The sequence below is a fragment of the Saimiri boliviensis genome, chromosome 15, assembly GCF_048565385.1.
Source record: "Saimiri boliviensis isolate mSaiBol1 chromosome 15, mSaiBol1.pri, whole genome shotgun sequence".
Lineage (NCBI taxonomy): Eukaryota > Metazoa > Chordata > Mammalia > Primates > Cebidae > Saimiri > Saimiri boliviensis.
This window is the reverse complement of record NC_133463.1, coordinates 15,766,828-15,790,087: the sequence shown is the minus strand read 5'-3', so window position 1 is coordinate 15,790,087 and position 23,260 is coordinate 15,766,828. Positions and strand designations below refer to the sequence as shown.

The following is a 23,260-nucleotide window of genomic DNA, read 5'->3' as shown; positions in this document are numbered from 1 at the left end:
TCATAACCTAGTTTCAGGTGCCTATACTTTCTGAAGGAGAACTCTCCTGTGCCATAAACTTACAACTACTACTCACTACTATGCAGATACACAAGAATTAATACATGTTGTGGTGAATCTCATTAAATTAAATAATCTATGTGAAAAATCAATTAATACTTATAAGTTTAATTTCCTAAAATCTGAAACTGTTGGAAGACTTACCTGATTTGTCTGGCTACTTAAGTATGGCTCAAAATCATCATCATTTACAGCATCTTTTTGATGAATCGAACCGTTTTGTACTGAAACTAAAAAATATGTTTATATTAGAAGTGGTGCAGTTATCTTTATGAAACTCACAGCACAACCTAATGTTTTCAGTAGTTTTCAAGCCAAAAAAAAAAAAATCAGAAAAATAATACTGAGTTACTTTCTTTTTAAGGACCCTCTTAAGGATAAACTCTAATTTAGATACAAATATTTATGTGCCACAAAAACTTAGAAGTCTTTTGATATTTAAGCCAAGATTACATAAACACAAGCCATATATACACTTCCTCTTATCAAAAACTTTAAGTAAATATCGTAATTTCAACACTGTAGTGAGTAAACTGTTATATAAGGATGCTGGAAAGAGTTCCCTAATGCTATATTTGAATCTAAAATAACTAATTCAAGTAGTGTTGTAGGCAATAAAAAAGATTTCTGGGCCGGGCGCGGTGGCTCAAGCCTGTAATCCCAGCACTTTGGGAGGCCGAGGCGGGTGGATCACGAGGTCAAGAGATCGAGACCATCCTGGTCAACATGGTGAAACCCCGTCTCTACTAAAAATACTAAAAATTAGCTGGGCATTGTGGCGCGTGCCTGTAATCCCAGCTACTCAGGAGGCTGAGGCAGGAGAACTGCCTGAACCCAGGAGGCGGAGGTTGCGGTGAGTCGAGATCGCGCCATTGCACTCCAGCCTGGGTAACAAGAGGGAAACTCCGTCTCCAAAAAAAAAGATTTCTGAATGTTCGCTACTTTTGTTTAAATCTCCAAATTATTTAATCTAATAAATAGTGAAATAACTATTTTTGATCTAATGTTACAGTAAGCATCTTAAATGTTTCCAGGCTATAATTAACTTGAAACAATTCACAATGAACAGACTTACAATTATGAAATATCTAAATAGGGCTTTAATTCTAACCCCCCAAAAATGAAGATTTTCACATGAAACTATAAATAAAATTAAGACACAAAAGATAACCATAGTTATTCTTGCAACACATGAGAAAACAAGTCAGAGAATAATTTTGTTCAAAGGTCATCTAAATAAACACTTTAAAGTTGCTACTCTCTGGATGCTGTTTCACAGTGCTTTTGAGCAGACTCCAGAAGTAAGGTCCTTAATTTGTATCTCAAGTCCACCACTGAGGAGATGATCTCCAGTTAGGGATTTAACCTTTCGAACCCCTGACTGTTTCTCTGTTCCAGAAGATTATTAATTGTGCCTATCTCATCTCATCTGAATATTAAATGGCAGCGCTAAATAATCTTAGATATTATCCCATTATGTATTACAAGATCCTAATAGGACTAAAAATGACTTTTGATCCATTTAAACAGAAGTGTTACTAGACTAATATTTGATGGGGTGGCACTATTCTATATGGCTGTCCATAAATCAGAAACCAAAAGAACTCACTATCTAAAGATTGACTGCTCAATGATACAACATAACCAAATTTTATGAAGTTGGGAGGGGAGGTGATGGGTTTAAGTTGTATTCCTTTGTAACATCATAACATTTTTATTATCCCTAAATTTTCGCATGAGTGTAGAGCACCTAAAATGCAGTATGAGTTAAAAGTGGCTTGGGAGCAAATATATGCAAAATCCCTTAATATTCTGCCATCCGATAAGTAGCAAAGATCACTCAAAGATATAACGCTACTGTGTGAAGCCTTCAAAGTAGACTTCTTATTATACCACGTTGCCCCTCAGAAGCCACAAGAGCAACCTGAAGGTCAACTTGATCCTGGCTCCATTAAGGTAATTTAACTACGTCTGATAAGGACTGCATCTGAACTAGGGTTCAGCTAAATGTGCTCCACAGAATTTAAATATGCAATAGCCACTAGAAACCAAAATAAAGAGGGTGCCTTAGGTTACTTCTAGTGCCATTTTAAGGCTTGGTTAATCATTTCAGACCAAGAGATTCTGACATACCTGTTTCTCTGACACTGGCTTTACTGCTCCTAAATCAAAGGTAGTTATGCATGGTCTATTATTTCTTGAAAAAAAATTCTTCACTATTACACTTGTACATATAGTCAATGTTTGAAACAGCTGGCAATTTAAAAATTAAGACTATCTATCTCTCGTATCCACCAGGTTCTCAAAAATCTAGTTCATACAGATACAGAAAGGGCCAGGCCAGGAGCTCAAGGCCAGGCCTGGGAAACAAAGGGAGATCCGGGAGATCCCACCTCTACGAAAAATGTTTAGAAACTAGCCAGGTATGCTGTCATGTGCCTGCAGTCCTAATTACTCAGGAGTAATTACTTAAGGATCACTTAAACCCAGGCATTCCAGGTTACACTGAGCTATGATTATGCCACTGCACACCAGCCTGGGCTACAGAGCAAGACCCTGTCTCTTATTTACAAAAAAAAAAGTACTTATTTAAAATTTATCTGAATATATGTTATACTGTTATTCTTACTTATTTCTTGTGTTCTATTCCTTCTCTTCTAAGAGGCTTGGCTTGAGAACAACTTATACACTATTATAAATACAGTCCACAGTCTTTTTTTTTTTTTTTTTTTTTGAGACGGAGTTTCGCTCTTGTTACCCAGGCTGGAGTGCAATGGCGCGATCCTGGCTCACCGCAACCTCCACCTCCTGGGTTCAAGCAATTCTCCTGCCCCAGCCTCCTGAGTAGCTGGGATTACAGGCACGCACCACCATGCCCAGCTAATTTTTTGTATTTTTAGTAGAGACGGGGTTTCACCATGTTGACCAGGACGGTCTCGATCTCTCGACCTTGTGATCCACCCGCCTCGGCCTCCCAAAGTGCTGGGATTACAGGCTTGAGCCACCGCGCCCGGCCCAGTCCACAGTCATTTTTAAATGATGCATAAATGTCTACAAAATCTTATAGCACAAGAAGTCAATTTATTAAAAAAAAAAGTTTAATTAAAAGTACTTCACATATACTGACAAGCAATTTGCATTAAACTCCAAATAAAATAGTAATTAGCCTTTATAAATTTCGCAGGTGTATCTTTAAGAAAACTGTCTTAAAGATGTTAGTTTTTGAATATTACTTAATGACAAGCTAACATCTTGAAGTCTAAAATCCATTAAATAGAAATGAAATCCAAGCTAGTTCCATAGTCTGTAAAAGTTCTTCAGGGAAAAAAGAACAGATGACTTACATGATTCTTCGCCTGTTTCCTCTGCTCTATGTAACAGAGTCAAATCAAGATAGAATATGGGCCTTAGGAGCCAGGTGATTCTTTGCTCTGGTCCTGACTACATCAAGTTAGGAAAGTCAACAGAACTGTGCATCATGTTTCCCCACCTACAAAAACAGCGACAATACCATATACCCTCTATCTCCTTACAAGAATGTTGTGAGGATAAAATGAAGCCTAAAATAATGACAGTAAAGTGCTCTGAAATCACTTCTCGGGAGGATGAGGAAAGAATACCAAATATTGCCAAAATATACAAGGCATTTTCCACTACTTTTCTGAAAATTAAAACTTAGCCAAATTTAACCTATATAGTTGTATAAAACAATGCACATGCCTCTCTGTTGGAAGACAGTAGAGAGGAGGAAAAACATAAATCCTGTTCCACGAGTTTGCTATTTACAAACTAAGGAAGACGAGAAAGGAGGCAGTAAGGCCTAAGACTAGAAGTAAGGCATCTGACACTTCCATCCATAGTACTCACAAGTAAAAGCACAGCACACATTTACTCCAATAAGCAAAAATTTTACTTGTTAATAAAAAAATAAAATATGAAGTCAATGTTAAAATTATGAACCAAAAGACAAATCTCCTTAAATTTCTACTATCCTTTCGTACTACTCTTGCCAAGGATAAGGAGTTCTGATATTTACAATAAGGACAATCAATTAATAAAGAATGTGAATTCATAAAACAAACCTAGAATTATTATTCTACAAAAACATTTTTGCCTTAAAGACACTTATTTAGAATCCCGTTTGCCTTCTGTAATGAATTAAGTCATCATGGATATACAGAAAATCAAAGACACTCAAACTAGGTGTTAGGCTAATGCTATCAACTAAAGACAATTCAGAAAAGAAACACAGAATCTCTGAAGTTAGAGTAAGTTGACTGAAACGGATTATTTGTTCAAAACTTTGACACCAACTTCTCAAGGACATACTATTTTTCGTAAGCTTGATAAGTTCTGAATTCAAGATTACTCATATTTAGAATACTGAGCTTGTAGTCCAAGAAAAATAACCTCATAAAAGTAAACAGAATTGTAAAACAATTTTATAGCTGGAATCAAGCTAAGGCAGAATAGTTTTGCTCAAATACACACATAGCTACTTCTATCAGGTTCACTGGTGGTGTTGCCTTTGCCTTGTAATTCTCCCTGCAGAGGCATAAAAATACAAGTAATGTATATGTGTATTTGTGCACATCTGCCATTTTTAAGGAACTTAAACAATTAGCTATATTTTCAGGCCAGTATCAGTTTTCCCCTCCTGCTAAGGCTCTATGCAAGGGAGTTTTCCTGCACCTTAAAAATAGAGTAAGTGTGGAAGGTGAAAATAAATCCAGCAAATATAATTGCTACCAGAGGAATGAACTATTGTAATTACAAGAATCCTCACAACATACCATAGGAATTACTAGAGTTATTACTTTTATTTTATAGAGGGGAGATTCTGACGAATAGGTAGAATATTCCCAAGCCCACTTGGCAAGTCAGTAGCCAAAGGTAGTATTAGAACTCAGAACTCTAAGGAATCCCAATCCATCATTCTAACTTAGGATGAAATTACTGAACAACAAGGACGAAAGAAAGAATTTCTTAAGAATAAAGAACTATCAAAATACACACTTTGTGTATGTGTCTGAATACACCTAACAGAAGTGATACTGATGGCTAAAAAAAATTTTAAGTGACCCAAAAATACTTATTAACAAACGGTGGATATATTACGTAGTTTATAGATAAATCCAACATCAAAGATGCCACCAGTGCCTACCTAAGTGAAATGACCACTCATAAATCAAACTTACTTTCCTCACAATGCTGCAGAGGCTCTGTTTTATCAAACAAGTTAAGTACTTCATAGAACTTGTGTACTTACCTTAAAGCAGGTAACACAAAACACTTAGCATTTCAAATAGCCTTGCAAAGTGCCACCTCCCCACAGATCTAGGATAAAATAATTTATGCTAGGCAATAATGACCACAATTTCACAATCTCCAAGTCTATATACTTTCTACTGGGTAGACTCACAAAAAAAAAAAAAAAAAAAAAAAAAAAAAAAATTAATGGATCATTTTTTTTAAAATTCAAATTTTTAAAAACATTTAAAATAAATCAATACCCAATTATTTCAGGTTTACGCTTACAACACACAAAAAAAATTCTAGTAATGAAATGTTAAAAATTAAAATGTCTAAATATTTATATACTGTAAGAAAATATCTTTAATAAAAACAAAACAATAAATCCGTTACCTAATATGGTGCTATGTAGTTAGCATGTACAAATTCTATAATTCAAAGGAAAGGAACTAATCTACATATCCAAAACTTATTATTTTAAATTAACCAAATTTGCAATAGCAAATAAATACCCTAACAAGAATTTAAAGGGCACCAAAAACAACCTACATCTAAAAGGCTATTACAGATCTTAATTTCTAACAGTGTGTTACTGAAATCAACAGAAAGCATAACTCTAGTGTAATTTCAAGCACTCCAAAATGTTATAAATATATAATTTGCTCTGATGTTATTTAATTGGCACTATCCCAATAAAGCAGTTATTGTTCTATATTAACTGTCACATGACTAATGTCATAATGTTTCAGTCAGCTGACTGCACTGTTCCATATTAATAAATACAAAACACAGTTTAAAAAAAAAACATTTTATTTTCAATGGTGCATTCACAAATCATAAAATCTTGGAAGAAATGTCACAAATTATTTTCTTCTCAGTCCTTCATAAAATATTGAGTCACACCTTGCAATCAAGACTACACAGCAAGATGGCATGCCTACTTGGTTCTAATTTCTCTCATGTTGTTGCCTCATTGCAACTGACTTGAATAGAATCAGTGATTAATAGTACAATTTTCATTCATGTGATGGAATATTATGTATAGTTCCATTTTCCAGTATAATCCAGACATGTCAAACAAAATGTCCACTTTAAGAAGGCACTTGTCTACACATATATGTGGAAATTTTTGTGGCATTAGTTACATAACACAGATAAACTGGAAAACTTAAGAAATATCACTAGTTTCACACCAATACCTGCTCAACTGACATACACCTAAGAAAACTATTTCTTGTACTGCTTTTGTTTCTATAAAGTGGCTTCAAAGGGGCGAACTACCAAAGTTGTAGATACAACTTGGCTACCTTAGCCATGAGTATTGTTTCTAATCCTACATTTTTTCCCAAGAGGGAGCAAAAACAAACAAAAGCCCTCATAGAGTTTAAAAGTTACATCAAAGCAACATTGAGCACTTAGAAAAAAAAAATTCCAAACTCACCTTTATTTCCTTGCCCTTTAGGTCTCTGTGTAGCAAGACGAAAGATGCGGTAAAAAGGAGAAAAAGGAAGAGAGAAAGAGTGTTAATCAAAGACATTATCAAAGGCAAGTTATTTTAGACGATCCGCGTAGGAGTAAAAACCCACCATATCCTCCACAGCCACCAATTTCCCAACCACCCCCAGCCTTTAAACCTCCCACCCGCCACTCGAAATCCGTCTCCCAGAGCTCGCCCGGTCCCAACCCCATGTCTGTCGCCCTCGGGATGCGTCCTAAGGCCCCTAAGAGCGGTCCCAGCTCCCACACACCGCGGCACCGCGCCCGCCCGCAGGCTTCGGGGCCAGGACGCACGCCCCGGCCCGGGCAGCTGCACCGCAGCAACTTGCGCCGGGGCACCGTTATGGGGCCGGCAGCGGCGGCGACGGGGAGGAGCCGAAGCCCCGCGCGAGGGTGGAGCTCCGGGGCTCGGGCCTTCGCCGAGCCTGCGGCCTCTGCTCCCTCACCTGATCCACGCTAGTGGCTGACATTCTTCACCGCAACCCGAGAGCCGCCGCCGCCGCCGCTGCCTGGGCCTCTCCCCGTGCACTCACAGCAGTTGGCTGTCGCCCTTGGCCGAGTGATTGTTCCAGCCGCCGCCGCTGCCGCCGCTCGCTGAGAGCCCAAAATGAGGGCCTCGCGCTCGGGAGTCGGAGGAAGAGGCCCGTCTTTTCCGCTGGCACGCTCCTCTTCCCCCTCTCGCTCTCCGCTTCTCGGGTCCACAATGGCGGACAGACTCCCTGGTCTCACTTCCGCTCCGAGCCTCCCTGACCTTCCGCTCTCCACTCTGACGTCCGCGCTCACCTCGCTCTTCCTCCCCCACCCTCCCGCCACCGACCTTGGCTCCGCCTCCGCACCTCCACGTCACCGGAGACGGGACCCGCGCTGACTGCCCGTGGGCGCATGCGTCGTAGAGGGAGCGGTTGGGGTGCCCGCGAGCGCCAACCTCCAGCGTCTCTTCTCCGGCTTCCTGCTGCCCCGCTCCGAGGCGGCAGGGCACGGGCAGAGAGGCGTCAGCTGGAAGGCTGGTTAGAGCCGGATTTTGTCGCACTCTGCGCAGGAAGATGGCCGAGGCGGTGGCTGGCAGAGATGGTAGAGCTTGGCTGAGAGCCCGGCGGCCGGCGGCGCCCTGCTGTAGGCGGACTGGACGGAGGCAGGGAAGATCCCGCAGAGCGGGCCGGGCCTAGCGGGAGCCTCCGCAGGCCGCCGGAAGCCGCGGGCACAGCCAGCTGACTCATCAGCCCTCGGGACAGAGCTGCTGCGTCCCTGCAAGCCTGCACGTGCGGCGAGAGTGGCGGGTTCGAGCCGTGCTCTCAGACACGCCCAAGCAGACGGGAGCACCGGCGCGGGTTCAGTCTCTCCAAACCCAGGGCCGCCGTCATCTCTGGAGTCAGAGTTCGCCGCCCAATTCATGGATTTGTGCTTTGAACCCGCTCTGATTTTTCGAATGAATAAAGCTGCTTGAGATTCATAAGTGTAGTTGCAGAATGTCTTTTCGGCCCTGAAAAGAGGGAACGTTTGCATCGAAAAAGTTTTTTTCCACGTATTGGCAAAGCCAAAGGATACCAGTTTGCCAACATGTTGACATTTTTATTGAAATATCTACAATAGCCGGGCGCGGTGGCTCAAGCCTGTAATCCCAGCACTTTGGGAGGCTGAGGCGGGTGGATCACGAGGTCGAGAGATCGAGACCATCCTGGTCAACATGGTGAAACCCCGCCTCTACTAAAAGTGCAAAAAATTAGCTGGGCATGGTGGCACGTGCCTGTAATCCCAGCTACTCAGGAGGCTGAGGCAGGAGAATTGCCTGAGCCCAGGAGGCGGAGGTTGCGGTGAGCCGAGATCGCGCCATTGCACTCCAGCCTGGGTAACAAGAGCGAAACTCCGTCTCAAAAAAAAAAAAAAAAAAAAAGAAATATCTACAATAAAGGCAAAGATTCCTTGTCTTTCAGTGATACGCACTCCATGGAAGGAAATAATGTAAATGACCAAACACTTTCTGTACTTCAAAACCATCAAATAAGTGATCATTTAGAAAGTATAGTTGTAGAATCGTAAGATTAATGTTGTAGTTTACAGTGGAACAGTATTTTAGAAGCACTGAATAACTAAAAGAAACTTGAGAGACCATTTTTCGTGTAAATCACCAAGAGGCATTTTTAAGTTCTAGTCAGCCAGTTTCCCTTGCCCTCCCATTCATTGCCACAGGTCCCAACCTGAGCACCCTTGCGTTTCCCAAGACTCCCCACGCCCTTTCTGCTGTTGCTCTCTCAGTGTCTCCCAAACAGACCATTTTAGTTTTAATGAGTTTGCTGGTACAGGCTATGAGCCAGGAACTCGAGAGAGAATATCCAAGAGGAGGCTTATGAAATCTTGCAAGCCTTCACTTTGATCCTTAGTATCATGGCTTTGGAACCCAATCAATCCGAGTTTGAATTCTAAGTGGAGCAAGAATTAGTGGTATAACGTTGGTAAAGGCACTGAAACTTCCTATGCCTTAGCTTCCTCATGGGTAGAATTAGGTCCTATGTGTACAGTTCCTGATGCAAGAGTAAGCTTTCAACAAATTTTGGCTATATACAGGTAGTGAATCACTTCTTTGCTGAAAGATTCCCAGAAATAGTAATAGCTTATATTTATTGAGAAGACATTATATGCCAGGCACTGTGATAATCATTTTAATTCCCACAGCATCCTTGTAGAAGTGCCATTATAAAAACTGAAACAGGCTGGGCACGGTGGCTCAAGCCTGTAATCCCAGCACTTTGGGAGGCCGAGGCGGGTGGATCACGAGGTTGAGAGATCGAGACCATCCTGATCAACATGGTGAAACCCCGTCTCTACTAAAAATACAAAAAACTAGCTGGGCATGGTGGCACATGCCTGTAATCCCAGCTACTCAGGAGGCTGAGGCAGGAGAATTGCCTGAGCCCAGGAGGCGGAGGTTGCGGTGAGCCGAGATCGCGCCATTGCACTCCAGCCTGGGTAACAAGAGCGAAACTCCGTCTCAAAAAAAAAAAAAAAAAAAAAAAACTGAAACAGTGAGGTTGGGAACCATGCCACAAATAACACAACTAGTCACTATGAGAGTCAGGATTTGAACTCAGGCAGTTTGGCTCCCAAGTTCCTACTCTAATAACTATCATATAATATTGCCTAATGACATAATGTTATGAGCTTCTGTCCTTTTTCATTTCTTCTCAACAAACTTCGTCCTTCTTTTTTTTTTTTTTTTTTTTTGAGACGGAGTTTCGCTCTTGTTACCCAGGCTGGAGTGCAATGGCGCCATCTCGGCTCACCGCAACCTCCGCCTCCTGGGTTCAGGCAATTCTCCTGCCTCAGCCTCCCGAGTAGCTGGGATTACAGGCACGCGCCACCATGCCCAGCTAATTTTTAGTATTTTTAGTAGAGACGGGGTTTCATCATGTTGACCAGGATGGTCTCGATCTCTTGACCTCGTGATCCACCCGTCTCGGCCTCCCAAAGTGCTGGGATTACAGGCTTGAGCCACCACGCCCGGCCACTTCGTCCTTCTTTTTTTTTTTTTTTTTTTTTTTGAGACAGAGTTTTGCCCTTGTTACCCAGGCTGGAGTGCAATGGCGCGATCTCGGCTCACCACAACCTCTGCCTCCTGGGTTCAGGCAATTCTTCTGCCTCAGCCTTCTGAGTAGCTGGGATTACAGGTACACACCACCATGCCCAGCTAATTTTTGGTATTTTTAGCAGAGACAGGATTTCACCTTCTTGACCATGATGGTCTCGATCTCTTGATCTTGTGATCCACCTGCCTCGGCCTCCCAAAGTGCTGGGATTACAGGCTTGAGCCACCTCACCCAACCACATTTTCCATTTGTATTAGTCTGTTTTTGCATCGCTATAAAGGTATAAAGGTATATCCAAGACTGGGAAACTTATAAAGAAAAGAGGTTTAGTTGACTCACAGCTCTGCAGGCTATTCAGGAAGCATGGTGCCAGCATCTGCTTGGCTTCTGGTGAGGCCTCAGAAAGCTTACAATCATGGCAGAAGGCAAAGGAGGGGGCTCACTTACACATAGTGAGAATGGAGACAAGAGTGAGGTGGGGAAGGTGCCACACACTTTTAAACAACCAGATCTCCTGTAAACTCAGAGAAAGAACTCACTCATCACCAAGGGGATGGTGCTAAACCATTCATGAAAGATCTGTTCCAATGATCCAAATGCTTCTCCCCCCTCGACATTGGAGATTACATTTAATTGTGAAATTTGAGAGGACAAACATCCAAACTATATCACCATTTCTGACTACTTCCTACTAACTAAAACATAGTTTCTTACAAGTACTTAGTTAAGTGAAAGCTGGAAAATATATTCTGAGGGGCCATGTGTTCAGTTAAAAATGAGGGAGCTTAGCCGGGCGCGGTGGCTCAAGCCTGTAATCCCAGCACTTTGGGAGGCCAAGGCGGGTGGATCGCAAGGTCAAGAGATCAAGACCATCCTGGTCAACATGGTGAAACCCCCGTCTCTACTAAAAATACAAAAAATTAGCTGGGCATGGCGGCACGTGCCTGTAATCCCAGCTACTCAGGAGGCTGAGGCAGGAGAATTGCCTGAACCCAGGAGGCGGAGGTTGTGGTGAGCCGAGATCGCGCCATTGCACTCCAGCCTAGGTAACAAGAGCGAAACTCCGTCTCAGGAAAAAAAAAAAGAAAAAAAAAAAAAAAATGAGGGAGCTTACCACTAAAAAAGAAGGGGAAAATGGATGGAGAGATACTTAGTAATAAACTCTGTGCCTAGTAATTTCCCGGATTCGCTTTGTTAACTAGCAGCACTTAAACTTATCTTTGCATATTACCAGCGTTTAAGCCAAAATTTCTAAGGCTTGCTGTCATCTTTAAATAACACAATACTGAACTAAGTGTAGAAAATTCAACTTGAGGATCGATTGATGCATTTTTAATCTTTTTTTCTTTTCTTTTTTCTTTTTTTTTGAGACGGAGTTTCGCTCGTTTCCCAGGCTGGAGTGCAATGGCGCGATCTCAGCTCACCGCAACCTCCGCCTTCTGGGTTCAGACAATTCTCCTGCCTCAGCCTCCTGAGGAGCTGGATTACAGGCACGCGCCACCATGCCCAGCTAATTTTTTGTATTTTTAGTAGAGATGGGGTTTCACCATGTTGACCAGGATGGTCTCGAACTCTTGACCTCGTGATCCACCCGCCTCGGCCTCCCAAAGTGCTGGGATTATAGGCTTGAGCCACTGCGCCCAGCTATTGATGGCATTTTTAAAGGAGGTATCTGTAAATATCGCCCTTAAGGTGAAACCATGAATACCTTAGAAGGACACTGAATAAAGTAAAAAATCAGTCAATCAATCTGCTTTGAAACAGAAAAGCCAAAACTTTTCCATTCATTCTTATGCTTACGGTAGGGAAATTTACAGTGACAAGAAAAAGGCAGCAGAAAACATCAAGTAAGCTTAAGATTTGCTTAAAGTAATTTCCTAAAACCATTTACTTGGGACTAGCAGCAACATCTTCTACAATCAAATGCAGATTTTCAGGACACCACCCTTGTTTACAGAATCAGAAGCTCTAGGGTTGGGAGCAAAAGTCCATTTTTTTTTTTTTTTTAAAGCAGACAGGCACGGTGGCTCAAGCCAATAATCCCAGCATTTTTGGGAGGCAGAGGTGGGTGGATCACCTGAGGTCAGGAGTTCTAGACAAGCCTAACCAACATGGAGAAACCCCATCTCTATTAAAAATACAAAATTAACGGCCGGGCGCAGTGGCTCAAGCGTGTAATCCCAGCACTTTGGGAGGCCGAGGCGGGTGGATCACGAGGTCAAGAGATCGAGACCATCCTGGTCAACACGGTGAAACCCCGTCTCTACTACAAATACAAAAAATTAGCTGGGCATGGTGGCATGTGCCTGTAATCCCAGCTACTCAGGAGGCTGAGGCAGGAGAATTGCTTGAACCCAGGAGGCGGAGGTTGCGGTGAGCCGAGATCGTGCCATTGCACTCCAGCCTGGGTAACAAGAGCGAAACTCCGTCTCAAAAAAAAAAAAAAAAAAATACAAAATTAGCTGGGTGTGGTGGTGCATGCCTATAATCACAGCTACTCGGGAGGCTGAGGCAGGAGAATCTCTTGAACCCCTGGAGGCGGAGGTTGCAGTGAGCCAAGATAGCCTGATTGCACTCCAGCCTGGGCAACAAGAGCGAACCTCCATCTCAAAGAAAAAACAAAAAAAGGCCGGGCGTGGTGGCTCAAGCCTGTAATCCCAGCACTTTGGGAGGCCAAGGCGGGTGGATCACGAGGTCAAGAGATCGAAACCATCCTGGTCAACATGGTGAAACCCCGTCTCTTCTAAAAATACAAAAAAATTAGCTGCGCGTGGTGACACGTACCTGTAATCCCAGCTACTCCGAAGGCTGAGGCAGGAGAATTGCCTGAACCCAGGAGGCGGAGGTTGCGGTGAGCCGAGATCGCGCCATTGCACTCCAGCCTGGGCAACAAGAGTGAAACTCCGTCTCAAAAAAAGAAAAAGAAAAAGAAAAAAAGAAAAAACACGCCCCGCGGCGCGGCCTGTGGGCTGCGAGGAGGAGCTTTGCCTCATTCGAAAGCAACGAAGGGCCGACGGCGGGGGGAGCAGCGGTCTTGGGTAGGATGAATGCAGGCTCGGATCCCGTGGTCATCGTCTCGGCGGCGCGGACCATCATAGGCTCCTTCAATGGTGCTTTAGCCTCTGTTCCAGTCCAGGACCTGGGCTCCGCTGTCATCAAAGAGGTCTTGAAGAGCGCCACTGTGGCTCCCGATGATGTGTCTGAGGTCATCTTTGGACACGTTTTGGCAGCAGGTTGTGGGCAGAATCCTGTTAGACAAGCCAGTGTGGGTGCAGGAATTCCTTACTCTGTTCCAGGGTGGAGCTGCCAGATGATCTGTGGGTCAGGCCTAAAAGCTGTGTGCCTTGCAGCCCAGTCAATAGGGATAGGAGACTCCAGCATTGTGATTGCAGGAGGCATGGAAAATATGAGCAAGGCTCCTCACTTAGCTCACTTGAGAACAGGAGTAAAGATAGGTAAGATGGTACTAGCTGACAGTATACTCTCTGATGGTCTTACAGATGCATTTCACAACTATCATATGGGTATTACAGCTGAAAATGTAGCTAAAAAGTTGCAAGTGAGTATACAAGGTCAGGACAAGGTTGCAGTGCTGTCCCAGAACAGGACAGAGAATGCGCAGAAAGCTGGCCATTTTGACAAAGAGATTGTACCAGTCTTTGTGTCATCTGGAAAAGGTCTTACTGAAGTTAAAACGAATGAGTTTCCTCGCCATGGGAGCAACATGGAGGCCATGTCCAAGCTAAAACCTTACTTTCTTACCGATGGAACAGGAACAGTCACCCCAGCTAATGCTTCAGGAATCAATGATGGTGCTGCAGCTGTGGTTCTTATGAAGAAGTCAGAAACTGATAAACGTGGGCTTACACCTTTAGCACAGATAGTTTCCTGGTCGCAAGCGGGTGTGGAGCCTTCCATTATGGGAATAGGACCAGTTCCAGCCATAAAGCAAGCTGTTGCAAAAGCAGGTTGGTCACTGGAGGATGTGGATATATTTGAAATCAGTGAAGCCTTTGCAGCTCTCTCTGTTGCAATAGTTAAAGAACTTGGACTAGGCCGGGCGCGGTGGCTCAAGCCTGTAATCCCAGCACTTTGGGAGGCCGAGGCGGGTGGATCACGAGGTCAAGGGATCGAGACCATCCTGGTCAACATGGTGAAACCCCGTCTCTACTAAAATACAAAAAAATTAGCTGGGCATGGTGGCACGTGCCTGTAATCCCAGCTACTCAGGAGGCTGAGGCAGGAGAATTGCCTGAACCCAGGAGGCGGAGGTTGCGGTAAGCCGAGATTGCGCCATTGCACTCCAGTCTGGGTAACAAGAGCAAAACTCCGTCTCCAAAAAAAAAAAAAAAGAACTTACTTGGACTAAACCCGGAGAAGGTCAACATTCAAGGAGGGGCTGTAGCCTTGGGCCACCCTCTTGGAGCAGCTGGCTGTCGAATTCTTGTGACCCTGTTACACGCACTGGAGAGAACGGGCGGAAGTCGTGGTGTTGCGGCCCTGTGCATTGGGGGTGGGATGGGAATAGCAATGTGTGTTCAGAGAGCATGAACTGCTTCAACTTTGAACCACTTCAATTTCTTTTTAAACTAATAAAGTACTAGGTTATAATATGTGAAATCTGAGGACCAAAGCACAGATGGAAATCATTTCCTACATCACAAAATAAGTTTACAGCTTGTTGTATTTTAATGTATACTCAAGCTACAAGATTACATTTAACATTGTTATAAATAGACAGACAGCAGATCAATCATTAAGGGCTCCAGAGTGAACAGCATCTTCGTAACTTCCATATTTATCATCTTTACTTTCTGGATGTAATTTAATAAGATCATCAATTCGAAGAATGGTAATTGCAGCTTCTGTTGCAAATTTCAAACTCTTAACTTTAACTATGGTTGGTTCAAACACCCCTGCTTGTTTGTTGTCTCGAGGTTTACCATTGCTCAAATCAAGACCAATCCTGCAATTAAGAAAGAACTATTAAATGGCTGCTTACAACTTAATTAGGTGGCCTATTAATTCCAGCTATTTCATTCAGGCATTAAACTTGATTTTTAAGTCGGACTAGACATCTGTTTTGTTGTTTTGAGACAGTGTCTCGCTCTGTTGTCAGGCTGGAGTGCCGTGGTGCAATCTCGGCTCACTGTAACCTCTGCCTCCTGGGTTCAAGTGATTCTCCTGCCTCAGCCTCCCAAGTAGCTGGGTATAGGCACCTGCCACCACGCCCGGCTAATTTTCTGTATTTTAGCAGAGATGAGGTTTGGCCACGTTGGCCACCATGGTATGGATCTGACTTCATTATTCTGCCTGCCTCGGCCTCCCCATGTGCTGGGATTACAGGCAACAGATACCTGGCCCAGCCCCACAGCTTGTAGGTAGTCTTTCTACCCAAAGAACAGGAAGAGATTAGTAGTCAGAGTTAACTAGGGCACCCCAGTGCTAAGAATTAGTCATTTATCCCTTGAATTATAGTGACCAAACAACAAGTGCTTGCTGTGAAGTTTTCCATGTTAAATAGTATTTCGTGTGTTATTTATGTTTGCTGACCCTGTAGTTGACTACTATCCCGTTTTCCAAAGGTCAACAAAGGGCTAAAAAGACAGAGAAATTGTATGCTTACCATTTTAGATTTTTATGTTCTGGGTTAACCTGAGCCTCATTGTGAAAAGCTCTTAATTTTGCAACCAGATCTGTGGAGTCCTGGGCAGCATTAACTGCCAGTGTATTAGGAATAACAAGAAGTGATCTTGCAAACTCTGCAATAGCAAGCTGTTCCCGAGACACCTAGGAGAAAAAGATAATTAGGTGACTTCACAAAAGAGAAAAAAAATAAAAGGCCACAGCTATTGCTCTCAGGCCGCTGAGACAAGGAATAACTCTTCTTACCATGCTGGTTGCATAGTTTTCAAGGTATATGGACAGGGCTGCTTCTACAGCACCCCCGCCTGGAACCACAGACTTCGACTCCAAAACTCTCTTCACTACGCAAAGGGCATCATGTGAAGAGCGCTCCATCTCATCACACATGAAATCATTTGCCCCACGTAAGATAATCGATGCCGATGTACGAGCCTTAGTGCTGTTAAAAACAACAAGTGAGATTCTTATAACAGCTTTTTTTTTTTGCCAAGAGCATCAATTTCTCAAAAAAAAAAACCTGGCATTTTAATAAAATAAGTATATATAGTGAAAAAAAAAAAAAAAGAAAAAACAACACAAAAAAACTTTATTTTGAAATAATTTTAAATTTACAGAAGTATTACAAAGAAAGTTCCTAGCCGGGCGCGGTGGCTCACGCCTGTAATCCCAGCACTTTGGGAGGCTGAGGTGGGTGGATCACGAGGTCGAGAGATCGAGACCATCCTGGTCAACATGGTGAAACCCCGTCTCTGCTAAAAATACAAAAAATTAGCTGGGCATGGTGGCACGTGCCTGTAATCCCAGCTACTCAGGAGGCTGAGGCAGGAGAATTGCTTGAACCCAGGAGGCGGAGGTTGCGGTGAGCCGAGATCGCGCCATTGCACTCCAGCCTGGGTAACAAGAGTGAAACTCCGTCTCAAAAAAAAAAAAAAAAAAGAAAGTTCCTGTGTATTTTTCACTCAGCTTTTCCTAGTTTTCACATCTCACACAACGTTGTAATTATACCAAAATATGGGCTTTGAAAAAAATTATAATTGACATGGATACAATACTTTCAACATTGATACAATATGATTAACTATAGACTACTTACAGTTCCTCAGTTTTCCCACGAGTATTTTTTTCTTCTATTCTAGAATATCATATTACATTTCAATGTCATGTCTTCTTAATCTCCTCCAATTTGTCAGCTTCCTGTTCTTTTCTTGTAGTTAGACTGGCATGAGTAGGGCAGGAGAGGGCTCTTCCCCTACCCACTAGGAATGTCGGGTGACCGTTTGGTCATTAAAATGATAAATTGGCAGCTGGTTCCAGGAAGAGGCCATTTCCTGATGGTCCGCACCTATTGCACTAAAATGTTAATTGAATGCAGACACCAGGGAGAAGCAACTTCCCAGGCATGTGCATTAAGAGACAAAATGGTGGAATATGATGTCTTGGGACACTCCACTAGAAAAGGGAAAAAAGCCTCAGATGGGCATGCATACAGGCTGGGCAAGGTGTCTCATGCCTGTAATTCCAGCACATTGGGAGGCTGAGGCAGGTGGATCACTTGAGGTCAGGAGTTCAAGTCCAACCTTGTCAACATGGCGAAACCTCATCCCTACTGAAAATACAAAAATTAGTCAGTGTGGTGGTGCATGCCTGTAATCCCAGTTACTCAGGAGGCTGAGGTAGGAGAATCACCCTGGGAGGCAGAGGTTGCAGTGAGCCAAGATCATGCCACTGCACTCCAGCCTGGGTGACAGAGCGAGACCCTGTCTCAAAAAAAAGATGAGTACGCATACAGCTGCCTAAGCACACTGCGCATGCTCACTTCCCATGGGTCAGGAAGGCACTATGCATGCGGGTGGCCCACACTAAAGGAAGAATCATAGGAAAGGGGTGAGCCTGTAAAGTCCTAGGATCAAGGTTAAACATCACACTCAATCTAGGTGCCCAGTTGGGACTCTTCAAGTGTACCTTCATTTCTTTCCTGTTCTAAAACCTTTTTCTTTCTTTTTCTTTCTTTCTTTCTCTTTCTTTCTTTCTTTCTTTTCTTTCTTTCTTTCTTTCTTTTCTTTCTTCTCTCTCTCTCTCTCTCTCTCTCTCTCTCTCTCTCTCTTTCTTTATTTCAGCTGGAGTGCAGTGGCCTGATTTCCACTGCAACCTTTGCCTCCTGGGCTCAGGTGATATTCTGTCTCAGCCTTTTGATTAGCTGGGACTACAGGTAAGTGCCGCTATGCCCCACTAATTTTTTTTTTTTTTTTCAAGTAGAGACATTGTTTTGCCATATTTGCTAAACTGGTCTCAAAGTTGTAATCTCAGCTGATCCACCTACCACCCACCTCGGTGTACCGAGTGCTGAGATTACAGGCATGAGCCACCACACCCAGCTCTGTTCTAAGCCTTTTTAAATACATTTTCACTCCTGCTCTGAAGCTTGCCTCAGTCTCTTTTCCTGCCTTACATCCCTTGATTGAATTCTTCCTTCTGAGGAAACAAGAATTGAGGTTGCTGCAGACCTGTGTGGATTCACCACTGGCAACTAGGATACCTTCCACCAGGAACAGAAATGCTTTTAACTTTTCCCCATTCACTATGATATTGGCAGTGGGTTTGTCATAGACTGCTTTTATTACTTTGATATTCCTTCTTTACTTTATTAATAAACTTGCTTTCATTTTACTCTATCAGGCTGCTTTCGAACTCTTTCTGGCATGAAGCCAAGAACCCACTCATCTCCCAGGATGAACACCAATTTCTGAGTTCACCCTGCCACAGGAGGACACTACCGCAAGGAGACATGCCTTTCTCATCACATCATATATCAGACATGACATCAGTATGTATATATTGGTGATGTTCCTCTGAGAATTTGGTTAAGATGATGTCTGCCAGATTTTTCCATGGTAAAGTTAGTATTTTTTCCTTAAGAGGAGTCGTTAAATCCAGCCCACACTTAAAAGGAAGAGAATTAAAACTCCGCCCCTTTGGTGAGAGAGTACTTAAATACATTATTTAAAATTCATATGTAGGCCAGGCGGGGTAGCTCAAGCCTGTAATCCCAGCACTTTGGGAGGCCGAGGCGGGTGGATCACGAGGTCAACAGATTGAGACCATCCTGGTCAACATGGTGAAACCCCGTCTCTACTAAAAATACAAAAAATTAGCTGGGCGGCCGGGCGCGGTGGCTCAAGCCTGTAATCCCAGCACTTTGGGAGGCCGAGGCGGGTGGATCACGAGGTCGAGAGATCGAGACCATCCCGGTCAACATAGTGAAACCCCGTCTCTACTAAAAAATACAAAAAATTAGCTGGGCATGGTGGCGTGTGCCTGTAATCCCAGATACTCAGGAGGCTGAGGCGGGAGAATTGCCCGAACCCAGGAGGCGGAGGTTGCGGTGAGCCGAGATCGCGCCATTGCACTCCAGCCTGGGTAACAAGAGCGAAACTCCATCTCAAAAAAAAAAAAAAAAAAAAAAAATTCATATGTAAATAAGCCTTGCCCCTTCTCCCCCATTTATTTATTCTTTTCTTTTCTTTTCTTTTCTTTTTTTTTTTTTTTTTTGAGAGAGGGTCTCACTCTCTCACCCAGGCTAGAGTGCAGTGAAGTGATCTCTGCTCATTGCAACCTCCATCTCCCAGGATCAAGCAATTCTCCTGCCTCAACCTCCTGAGTAGCTGGGAGTACAGGTGCCTGCCACCATGCCCAGCTAATTTTTGTATTTTTAGTAGAGACAGGTTTTCACCATGTTGGCCAGGGTGGTCTTGAACTCCTGGCCTCAGGGATCCATCCGCCTTGGCCTCCCAAAGTGCTGGGATTACAAGCATCAGCCAACACTCCCGGCCTCCCCGATTTATTTATATTACTATGGACTAAGAACCCAAAATGTGTGAGACAGGTCTTACTCTACTTAAAAAGTTTGCCGGGCGCGGTGGCTCATGCCTGTAATCCCAGCACTTTGGGAGGCTGAGGCGGGTGGATCACAAGGTCAAGAAATCGAGACCATCCTGGTCAACATGGTGAAACCCCGTCTCTACTAAAAATACAAAAAATTAGCTGGGCATGGTGGCACGTGCCTGTAATCCCAGCTACTCAGGAGGCTGAGGCAGGAGAATTGCCTGAACCCAGGAGGCGGAGGTTGCAGTGAGCTGAGATTGCGCCATTGCACTCCAGCCTGGGTAATGAGCGAAACTCCATCTCAAAAAAAGAAAGAAAAAAATAAGTTGATTGACTAGGAGTGGTGGCTCACGCCTGTAATCTCAGCACTTTGGGAGGCTGAGGCGGGCAGATAACCTGAGGTCAGGAGTTCAATACCAGCCTGGCCAACATGGTGAAACCCTGTCTTAAAAAAAAAAAAAAAAAAAAAGTCTATTTTCCAAAGTTAAGGACACATCCATGACACAACCTCAAGAGGTCCTGATGACATGTGCCCAAAGTGGTCAGGGCACAGCTTGGTTTTACACATTTTAGGGAGACGTGAGACATTGATCAATATATGTAAGATGCACAGCGTTTCAGTCTAGAAAGCTGGGACAACTGGAAGTGGGGAGGGGGCTTCCAGATCATAGTGATGAGGAAGGACCCCCTCCCCCCGAGCATCTAAGACCATTTCCCCTTTAGCCTTCTACATTGCATCTCAAAAGGAGAAGTTAAAAGTCAGCCAGAGGAGGGACCAGTTGGAGGTACAATTCAGGTCTAAAGGATTAAACCCTCTTCTGCTAACCACAACCCTATCTACAGATCACGGACAAGGTATGGAGAAATTTTCCCTGGAAGGCATTGTTCTTGCTCAACTGCTCAGACCCCCACCTAGTCACGGACCCCACACTCTCGACCCTCTCACATGTGCACCTCTCAGACTGTAAGCCTTTAAAAGGGCCAAGGTTTTCTTTGTTGGAGAGCTCAGTTGTTGAGGCATCTATGCCGCGGCAGCTCCGGGTTGAATAAAATTACCACTTCCTTCTCTCTCCGGTGTTCGAGGGGCTTGTTTGCAGCTCTCTTGCTTCATTATTTCGTTACCTGACCAGGAAGCAAGTTTCGTTAGCGGACAGCCGGCACAGCCTCCCAGGTGGTTTTGCCTTGCCCTGCAGCGCATCCCTGCGGGGGACTCCAGCCCACTTGGGTGACGCAAGTCCTGAACATGCTCCCAGGTAGGCATTGGCCCCAGTGGAATGCCTGGCCAGAGCAAAGCAGGGTAGGCCCCCACAGTGGGTCCACCCAGTGGCTGAACACGGAGAAGGAACTGGTGGCTGAAGTGTCCAGATGACAGAAACAGTAGGACTGGTCCTGGGAAACTTGCCCACTCTCTTTATGTGGAAGTGTGGTCTGATCAACCACATGTGCCGGATTTGGCACTTTTGAACTCGTCTCTCTCTCTCTGTAAACTTGGAAGTCCCGCTTTTGGTTTTGGGTAGTGGGAGGTGTATAATTGTGTGAGTGATTGCAGGGGTCCATTTGGACTCACCAGTCCCGACATGTGGGAGCGGCAAGTCCGTTAGAGGAAACTGTAAGCTCTGAGTGAAATGTGAGTCCGGCTGCGATTAGCGGTGACCTGTATATGGCTAGAAGGAGGTGCACTTGCAATCTAGGTATTGTAGGGGAGCAACGAACTCTCCAATGCCAAGCTGCATCTGAAACACTCCTGAGAGGGAGACTGTCCTACTGGCCTGATGCGAAAGTGAAAGAGAGTGTGTTGCACTGTGCAGGGCAGGAGAAACTGAGGGTGAAGTAAGACTTTCTTTACTGCCTGTGAAGGCTGTTTTCTGCGCAAAAAAAAAAAAAAAAAAAAAAAAAAAAAAAAAAAAAACCAAAAAAAAACCCAAAAAACCATGGATCACACTCATAGCAAGACTACCCCTCTGGGGACCATGCTGAAAAATTTCAAGAAGGAAGCCAGGCGCGGTGGCTCAAGCCTGTAATCCCAGCACTTTGGGAGGCTGAGGCGGGTGGATCACGAGGTCGAGAGATCGAGACCATCCTGGTCAACATGGTGAAACCCCGTCTCTACTAAAAAAATACAAAAAATTAGCTGGGCATGGTGGCGCGTGCCTGTAATCCCAGCTACTCAGGAGGCTGAGGCAGGAGAATTGCCTGAACCCAGGAGGTGGAGGTTGTGGTGAGCCGAGATGGTGCCATTGCACTCCAGCCTGGGTAACAAGAGTGAAACTCCGTCTCAAAAAAAAAAAAAAAAAAAAAAAAAAAAATTTCAAGAAGGAATTTAGCGGAGCTTACGGAGTGACTGTGACACCAGGAAAGCTGAGGACCTTATGTGATGTAGACTAGCCAGCATTTGGGGTGGATTGGCCCTCAGAGGGAAGCTTAGACAGGTCTCTTGTCTCCAAAGTATGGCATAAGGTTACACGCAAGCCAGGACACCCTGATCAATTTCCACATATAGATTCATGGCTGCAGCTAGTTCTAAATGCCCTACAGTGGCTAAGAGGACAGACAGCAACCGTACTGACAGCGAAGGGCAGGCAGCCAGGGAAAAACCCTGATCCACCCACCAAGGGACACAGACTCCTAAGGTCCTGACAGATCCAATGGCAGAAAAGCCTTTGCCAATGTTACCTCCTCCTTATCAGGAGGAAGGAGCCCTTGCCCCTGGGCCTGAAACCTCAGCACCTCTAGTAGAATTGTACACCCCTAAACCACCCAGGGTAGGAAAGAAAGAATGCGGCGGGACTCCTCCCATACCCACCCACCTCCTGGGACGAACTCCCTCTAGCAACGTGTCTGTGACCCAAGGCAGCGGTGCAGATGACTTTAAGAGAGCAGAAGTATAAGGGAGTGGGTGAGGATGGCCACATCGTGAAAAGATGTGTTTTCACGTACCTGCCGTTCACCTCAGCTGACCTTATGAACTGGAAAAATAGCACCCTGACTTATACCGAGACGCCACAAGCTCTCATTGACCTACTGCAAACTATTGTCCAGACTCAAAACCCCACTTGGGCTGACTGCCACCAGCTGCCTATGTATCTTTGTAACACTGATGAAAGGTGGAGAGTACTCCAAGCTGCCTCCAAATGGTTGGAGGAGTATGTTCCAGCAGATTACCAGAACCCCAAGAGTTTGTCAGGGCCAAGCTGCTGGGGACTGACCCCCAGCGGGATCCAAATACCCCAGAGGGCATGCAAAGGTTAATCTGGTACAGAGAGGCCTTCCTGGAAGGATTGAAAAAGGGAACACAGAAAGGTACAAACATCAATAAAGTCTCTGAGGTTATTCAAGGGAAA

The 23,260-nt window shown here is 44.2% G+C and overlaps 3 protein-coding genes across 4 annotated transcripts in view; 1 reads left to right on the top strand and 2 right to left on the bottom strand.

The window, feature by feature from the left end:
* YTHDF3 (YTH N6-methyladenosine RNA binding protein F3) overlaps window positions 1–7,605 on the bottom strand; it is a 40,971-nt gene extending 33,366 nt beyond the window's left edge. The window contains exons 1-3 of one of the 2 annotated variants that reach the window (XM_003935528.4): window positions 7,257–7,605; window positions 6,755–6,779; window positions 205–290 (exon numbers count right to left, since the gene is read on the bottom strand). In XM_003935528.4, the coding sequence (XP_003935577.1) occupies window positions 205–290; window positions 6,755–6,779; window positions 7,257–7,280 (135 nt within the window). In that variant the 5' untranslated portion in view covers window positions 7,281–7,605. The remainder of the gene's footprint in view (window positions 1–204; window positions 291–6,754; window positions 6,780–7,256) is intronic. The other variant, XM_003935529.4, reaches the window with a different exon arrangement.
* Window positions 7,606–13,348: 5,743 nt separating this feature from the next.
* On the top strand, window positions 13,349–15,466 carry LOC120362341 (acetyl-CoA acetyltransferase, cytosolic-like). Its single transcript, XM_039464882.2, has 2 exons — window positions 13,349–14,435; window positions 14,750–15,466. The coding sequence occupies exons 1-2, from the start codon at window positions 13,435–13,437 to the stop codon at window positions 14,940–14,942; spliced, it is 1,194 nt and encodes a 397-aa protein (XP_039320816.1). The 5' UTR covers window positions 13,349–13,434; the 3' UTR covers window positions 14,943–15,466.
* Window positions 15,062–21,361, bottom strand: LOC141581442 (T-complex protein 1 subunit alpha-like). Its single transcript, XM_074386835.1, has 4 exons — window positions 21,042–21,361; window positions 16,284–16,476; window positions 16,018–16,181; window positions 15,062–15,357 (listed from the first exon to the last, which is right to left on the bottom strand). Exons 1-4 carry the CDS (start codon window positions 21,359–21,361, stop codon window positions 15,141–15,143), a joined length of 894 nt encoding a protein of 297 aa, XP_074242936.1. The 3' UTR covers window positions 15,062–15,140.
* Window positions 21,362–23,260: the final 1,899 nt, after the last annotated feature.